General features: G+C 36.8%; 2 protein-coding genes across 2 annotated transcripts; one reads left to right on the top strand and one right to left on the bottom strand.

Annotated features, from left to right (window-relative positions):
- The first annotated feature begins 366 nt into the window (after positions 1-366).
- Positions 367-1,516, top strand: Smp_055050 (putative 40s ribosomal protein S17). Its single transcript, XM_018797291.1, has 3 exons — positions 367-392; positions 428-751; positions 789-1,516. Exons 1-3 carry the CDS (start codon positions 390-392, stop codon positions 822-824), a joined length of 363 nt encoding a protein of 120 aa, XP_018652347.1. The 5' UTR covers positions 367-389; the 3' UTR covers positions 825-1,516.
- A 2,869-nt stretch (positions 1,517-4,385) lies between these two features.
- On the bottom strand, positions 4,386-7,486 carry Smp_151450 (hypothetical protein; the record flags this gene model as incomplete). The annotated part of the gene is made up of 6 exons (XM_018797290.1): positions 4,386-4,525; positions 6,678-6,858; positions 6,899-7,055; positions 7,090-7,208; positions 7,242-7,371; positions 7,410-7,486. The coding sequence occupies 6 exons, from the start codon at positions 7,484-7,486 to the stop codon at positions 4,473-4,475; spliced, it is 717 nt and encodes a 238-aa protein (XP_018652346.1). The 3' UTR covers positions 4,386-4,472.
- Positions 7,487-7,965: the final 479 nt, after the last annotated feature.

Here is a 7,965-nt window from a genome sequence, read left to right as displayed (position 1 = left end):
TAGATTTACAGATAATAGGTTGCTAGTTAAAATAATCTACTAAAAGTTCACATACCCATATGAACAATGTTTCAGCCAGTTTATAAATGAAGCATCAACTCTAGACTCAGGGCTAAGATTTACTATGACTATTTCGATCAGTGACATTTTACTGGCCCTACAGGCTCATCTTTAGTATTTCAGCCAATTCATCACCACTTTCCATGTCACGCCGTTATAATAACCTGAAAAACCCCAAAGTTGATCTAGAAAATTTTTTAAGCTTGATCGAAACCGTATCGCATTTCTTTGACGAATAAATTTTTTAAATAATTGAAGCGACCGCTGATTCTTTGGCTTGTTTGGCAGGTTATTAGTAGTTGCCGCGTAACTTGAAAAACTGAGTGGTCATGGTATGTTTGTAGTCTAGTTGATATCATGTCTTTAGGGTCGAGTCCGAACAAAGACAGTGAAGAAAGCTTCGAGGTATATAATCGAAAGGTTTTACTCCAAACTGACCCGAGACTTCCATACAAACAAATTCGTTTGTCAAGACATCGCATGCATAGGGTCAAAAAGATTGCGAAACATGATCGCAGGTTATGTGACTCATTTGATGAAGCGTTTCGAAGCTGGCCCTGTGCGTGGTATTAGTATTAAGCTTCAGGAAGAAGAAAGAGAACGAAGAGACAACTACCAGCCGGAGGTTTCAATATTTGATTCTATGGCCCTTGAAATTGACCCCGTAGCACAAGAAATGTTGCAAAGCATGGTATGTATTTTGATTGTATTAACGATCTTTCTTTCAGAACGTTGCTCATGCGAAGAACATACGTTTGGTCTAACCTGTTTTGAAGTAAATTTATATCCTAATAAACTGGTTTAAAAACTATGTGAGCTTCTCAGTGGCTGCAGCATCCTTAAGTAATAAGTACTACTTTTCCTCGTTCATTTAAATCCATTTTTCACACAACTTTCATTCACTGCTCTTCGGTCATGTTGGTCAAAAGCTTTGCTCGTAAACCCACTAATCGTTCCATAACTTGAAGCTTAATTACTATTGTAACCCCTCGTAAAGGTTGCTGGTCAGGAGTCTATATTCTACTCTATCCTGACTTCTACATTCCAGTTCTTGCCGAGTGCTATCCATTCTCTTGAGTCTTATCTCAGATTCCTTATGCAATGCTTTCGGTCCGCATCTCTTCATTGCCTTCAGGATTCTTAGTTGGGGCCTGCCTCGTATTCCGATTTTATGATTTTCATTAAAATTTAACATATCCACCTCCAGCTTCTCACAATTTCCTCTTCAGCTGGAATTTGTTTCGTTCTCTGTTACAGCATGTTATTATTGATAGTGTCTGGCCAACAGATCTGCAGTATCTTGCGTAAATAAGTGTTTATAAATACATTTACCTCTTTGATGATGGTTGCATTAGTTCTCCAAGTTCCAGCTTTATATAGGGAGACTGTTTTGATGTTTGTGTCAGGAATTGTGACTTTGGTGTTGGCTGACATTTATGTCTCATATGTTCTTGAATTATACAAATGGTGCTTTCGCTTCCCTTATCCCTGCCTTCACATTTGCGTCGGGTCTCCTTGTTTATCGGTGATACCGCCACAGTAAGTAGGGGTTTTCACTCCCGGGGTCTCCTAACCAAGTGGGGTTTTGGTTGTCTCTGTGTTGTATGTTAGGGTCTTAAATCTCCCTTTCTGAATATTGGGTCCAACTCCGAAAGTTCTGGCGCCACTCGTTGATGTGTACGGGATAGATGAGTTTAGTCATCTGTGGAGTCCAAATAATCTGACTATCCAGGTTGTTTCCACTGAATTCCGTACTTCCTCTGAGACGTGGAAGTCTTCATAAACCAGTCAACTACTAGAAACTAGGATCAGGCGATAGTATTTGATCATAGTAACAACTACCTTAGAAATCCAGTATCCGCTTAGGTGCTCAAATGATGGCCGCGTCCTTAGTACCGTCATTGTGCTCAAGAATTGAAATAAGGTCGTAGCAAACTTCTGAGAAATAAACCTCACGTTGAAAAGATAGTTCTGATATTTTCACTCAAATAACTCAGTCGCGTTGCGTGTAGGGAGAAATTACCTTTTCAAATAGAACACAGACTCAATCTTCTATGAAAACGGGGTGAAGTCTTTATTCACTCACGCAAGGTTAAAGTAACTGGTATGATCGGAAGTCGGTGATTGTAATAATTTGTGCTTCGCTTACGATCTTAAGACTTGATTGCTAAGCCGTCTAGTCATGCTAATATTCCTGGCTGTCTGAAAAATTTGTGTTGCTCGCCTTGAGTACTCCCTTCATAGAGATAGTGTCCTTTTTGTTAGCATTTTGCTGTTGATTTGCGTTCGGAGCTATTACCGGGTTTTAAGTACTCTGGATTAGCGTCAAGTGCTGTCCAATTAAATTCATCTTGATAAGCGTTATCTTAGTGTCATTTATAAACTATGAATCCTAGTGGTCATCGGTACAAGGCTTAAATATCAGTTGTTTTCGGTGTACAGAGTGGAGGGTCCAACCAGCTTGCTTGTCTGTTTTTTGAGATTTCACATTCTACCAGCAGCTAAGAGTACTCAACACCACTCTAAGCTACGAATTTTTCCCCATCATGCTCCCCCCTGTGTACATTTTTAGAAGTACTTAAGCGTTGTCCTGCTCTATTTGTTCATATTTAACATGCTGATATGTTTATAACCTGAGGGTTAACACGCTTTCTGCGCTGTGGTATTTCTTGACGCCGATTCTATTTTTGGCGGTTTTGGGTTCGTTTTTCTTTGTCTAAAAATCTAGCCTTATGCATTGAGTTTTCATCCATAGATTGGATTCTTTCCCTACATACAGTACTTCTCACTTTAACATACTTTACATTCAGTGTTAGTTACCGTGCTTCTGATTTTTCCAGTGCACATAGTAACTTAAAGCAATGACTATGTTCCATGTTTAACGTTGTTACCTGACTACCTCTTTCTATTATTCTTAGATTTTTAGTTGGATATGGAAGTGCGCACTAAAAAACTTACCGGACCAATACTGCTGATGGTCTAAACGGTCAGTTGTCGAATTCTGCTTGAAGACATGTGTATCATAGCTAGCGTCATTGTTCTGTTAGTCCAACGAGTACATTTGTAAGTTGTCACATGACGGCTTATTTAGATAAACATATTTCTGCGTAGTCGATTGAGTTACTGTTTTCAACCTGAGTAATTATACTAAAAGGTCGAAAACGGGCAAATGTCTTATTAATTAGAACTTGTGGGTCAGAGTATGCTTAAGTCATTAAGCCGTCATTGTACTCGCATATGATCACATTTCAGGACACGTGTTAAGCATGATGTAAAAGATCTTATGTTTTCTATCTAGGACTTTGATTCGTCGCACGTCATGATTACAATGAATGGTCCACATATCTAGGCTACACGTGGCATCTACGTTAACGAGGCAATGTTTTGTAGCATCTTTTTGGTTTTTTATGTTCCGATTCTCTAGAGTCGGATAAAGTTACCTTAATACTTTAGTTATGTCGTTCTTGGGGAATTGCTCGGGCTGTTACTGGTGGGTTATGTCGTTGCTGTGTTTTGTCGATTTGTCTGTTATCCACTTTCTTTAATTACTGAATGGATGAATTCATAAGTTTTGTCCTAAGTCTTAGTTTTGTCTGGTGAATTCATTTCGGAAGGATCGCTATGTAATAGGCCATTTATGCTAGAATAAATTCAATGGTTTCCTGTGCGAATGTTTGAGAGAAAGTGTGTTGGTGAGTACTAGATATTGCGACGAAGTTAAGGATGAGTTAAAGAAAAGAATAACACATCATTGGTATAAATAAATTAATATGTAAACAACAAATTTTGGTTATTTTCTGAAGAAGTGGCTTACACTGAGTCACGAAACGTCAGGAAAATCTAATTTTTCTACTCATTGGGATATTACAAATATATTAATTTATTTATAACAATCTACTCAATGCTCAATTTATTCAAAATTACCAAATCAAAACTCGGTAGTGATACCTACATCATTACTACGTTCAAGTACTTGAGATTTACATACTTTGGGTAGCTTATTTCACTCGACTAACTGAATACGTTTTTTGATTCTGGTATTTAGATACTATAGAGAAAACTATATGTTAACTGCTGCGAATACCAGATATATGAACGAACTTAAGTTCTGCATTTTGTCGTTTAATGTACAACCTTATAGGGGCCACATATAAGTAGCCCGTATCGAGGTTTGGAGATTTTACAAACCTGGATTATTATAAGGAACTAGCACTTGGCATATTTTATTTCTCCGATCTTATCCTATCATAAGTTTTAGCCTATACGTGCCTAAATTTTGTTCTCAACGGCACGGGGAATAAGACAGTAAAATGTAAGGATCATTTATAGCGTTATTAGGAATAAAAGTCAATAAGGTTAATGAGAAAATAACCATAACAATATGATTTGCGGGTTTGTCACTGCAGATTTACTTATAAACTTTGCTTTGGCTTGATCGTTATTACGTTATCGTTGAATAATGTTTCTAAAAAAGAATAGAAAGTAAACACAATTTGGTTTTGTTTACATGAGGATTTACGGGATGTAGATTCTAAGAAACAAGATCATGCATAACTTCACAATTTTGGAGTACTTGCACTGACTCCTATTCATCTTAGCACCGGGTAATCGCACTCGGGTTTTAGTATTTAATTGCTACCATACTGTTCCAGCCCAGCCAGTTTTAAGGTCTGGGAAATATGTTGTTGATATTAAAGTCACAGATAAACTAGTGTGAATCTGGTAGGCCTGTTTCTTCATCACGATCTTTGAAAATCCTATATTCAGTTTGTTCACACGTGACACCTGCCGTCTTGAGTAATATCTCTTCTGACAACTTGGTCTGATACCATGTCTTGTAAGGTCAAATATAACCCTGTCTATAATGTTTATTGTGAAATGATGAATATTAAAACGAAGCAATTCTATATTCGCAATAACCTAAGACTTCATGAGTTTATGCACGATCATTACGTAATTAGTTTCAGACATATTTCGTGCATGCGAAAAATAAACACCTGAATAGAGTAACCGCCACTCACCAATAATAATGCTTCTAATCTTTGATAAACCAGTGGGATTATTTAACTCATCTGGAACAAGATAATCTCTTTCTATCGCTAATCCAAACGAATAAGATAATACCTTTCTTGAAGCAGTACTGAACAAATTATTAGGACTGTGTTGTGTATTATTTGTCTCAGATTATCCCAACGGAAGGTCCTTCTTCTGTTCATTCCTATCGGTCTTTGTATCTCAGTATGTTTGCTCCAAATAATATTTATTTTGCTTAGATTACACTAATAAGTCTATTTTAATCTCATTCTTATATGGTTTTTAGTTTAAAATAATCACAGCATCAAAAGAGTCAGATAACAGTTGCTGAGTATCATTCAGAATTTGGCGTTAAACGTTGTTTATGGAAGGCATGCTTTTGAAGCTATTTAACCATACAAACCACTTGATTAGTCTCATTTATCTGCAAATATCATGTAGCTTTTCACTTCAGAAGCATAGATTAAACGGGTTGGAATCATTACAATTATGTTTTCTCATACTCATCTCTATGATCACTTATCTTTCGGGAGTTACGTAGATCCAAATTTTTTGTGCGTTTTCACGCAAGACGTTTAATCTCATGTCTCAGGACAAGAGCTTTTTATTATGACTACCCGACTTTCCTCAAGAAAATATTTTACGATGAGCAGAGTAAGACGCTGTTGGAAACTTCAGTTTGGAGTCGATTCATATGATGAACTGAAATAAGTTAGGGAACCAATTTGTTATTGTCTAGCAGTGCATATCTATTATGATGCAGTTGGTAAACACAGGACCTTTTGGTTCGGAATGAGCAAAACAGCTGCAATCTGACGATTCACTTGTGTTCTAGCACGACTATTGAAAATATTTGTTTTACCCCCGACGACACTGAATTATATTTAAATTATGACTCGAATACAACAAGACCTTGTTGTTAGCTCGTTGCTAGTGTAACTGATTTACCAAGTGTAAGTTTATTTTATCGGGTTTGGGTTAAATCTCATTTAACCACCAGAAGATTGTTCGCATCTGCTCCAAATTCTAGTCCACTGTTCAGATTTACATAACAACTCATAACCAAATGGGTGAGATAGTTAATAGCCTAGATGGGAACTATTCATAGTTTATATCAGTTTTTAAAATATGACAAAACTCAGGTATAAGTATTCTTACTAAACTAAGATGTAACGTCAGAGGAGGCATAAATTTATTCAGAAATGTTTCGTTAAAGTAAAAAAATAGGTAGAGGTGGTTTTATTTACTTTAGTCAATTGTTCAGTTATACAAATTCATCGGTGCTGTTGAGTGTAGAAATAATAAAAACAAGAGAACTAGTTGATAAGAAAGTGAATCGTAAGAATTGAAGGGAAAAAATAAACACAATGGTCACGTGTTTGTTTCGTTACCCGTTATTCATTCAGAGAAACATCGATTTGAGTGTTCGTTTTCACAAAGTGGGATTAATTTGACTCCTCAGTAAGACAAGTTTCAGCTCTTCATCACCTTCAAAGTCTTTCAAGAAGTAAACATCAAAAAAAGACTAGGGAGTATAACATTTCTAGGACTAACATAGGAAATATTGCCGAAACGACACTTACCATCAATTGGCTCACTGCATATCATAGTGCCTGCCCTTTCAGTACGTGGCTTTTTGTTTGATTTTGACGAATCAGAACGTTGGCACTGTGACGCTAATGACCGTGATGCTCTAAATCTCCATGGTTCCTCCATTCTCTCAATAATTTTCATATTCTTGTAAGTCAACGCTAACAGTTGAACCTATGAAAATGATTCATATGGATATGCGAATGCGTCCTACCTTTTTTTGATTAGTAAAAATATCTGGTGTGGTCTCCATTTCTGAAGAGGTTAGATTATCTTTAATGAACTTCGCTAGACATGATCTAGCATAGATTGGTAAGGAAAATTGGTATTCCAGATTTGTGGGGTCGAACTTTGCTAAGCTTTCCCTCACTCTAAAGTTTTGTAACCGTTATATAGACATCGTACTTCTTTTTTGAAAATATTTCGTGAAGAGTGGTCAAGAGAATAATTCCTGCATTCCTTTTGTTGTGAGCTGCACATTCGATTATATCTGGTGGCAAACAAATGCACAAACGTTGCAGTATCTAATGCGTTCAAAAAAGCTTTATTGAAAAAACCTCTTGAATCATGTCCCAGTTTTGTAACTTGACTTTTATGCTCTGTCCATCAATAAATTTTCCAAGATCCACCGTTTTTGGTTGGTAATTGTGCAAAATTTCAGCCACTAGAATGCCATTGGAAACACACCTGTTTCCCAGTCTATGAAAAACCTATTTGATGCTAACCATTTCAAGTTTCTATGTTCTAGATTAATATCTAATGTGAGAAGCCAACGTAGCACCTCACGTGGAATTTCCGCCATAAGGTTGTTATAGTAACAACATTGTTTCAAATTTCATTGGACGGAATAGAAGAAGCTTTCGTTTAACGGGCTTCCTTATCTAGGACAGTAGATCACCAATAGAAATGCATGAGAAAAGAGCCGTGCTAATCTTCTCTGTATCGTTTCAATTTTAGTATCTGTACCCCTGAAGCGAACACACCTTTAGTTTGTATAGGACGAAAGCCTAAATTAGTCCCCCTCCCTCAACAGAAGGCTTAGTGTTTTTGTAAGTGCCTACTGAAAGAGCTTAAACGAAGTATTAAGACAAAAAGTTTCGGATTTCTGTCTTGAGGGCAGAAGGTCCATTACTCTCTGTTAGACTTTTTTTGGTAATCTTCTGAGAGTGACTAGACGTCTCTCAAATGAGTCGTTTGAAGGAGCTAACAGTATTTCGGCAACAGCTTTCAAGAATTGATGACTCAGTGTGGAAACTTATAGATCGTCGTTCTTTTTTTGTC

This window comes from Schistosoma mansoni, chromosome 4 (assembly GCF_000237925.1).
Source record: "Schistosoma mansoni strain Puerto Rico chromosome 4, complete genome".
NCBI lineage: Eukaryota > Metazoa > Platyhelminthes > Trematoda > Strigeidida > Schistosomatidae > Schistosoma > Schistosoma mansoni.
Note: the sequence above shows the minus strand (reverse complement) of the source record. Positions and strands in the feature narration are given on the sequence as shown.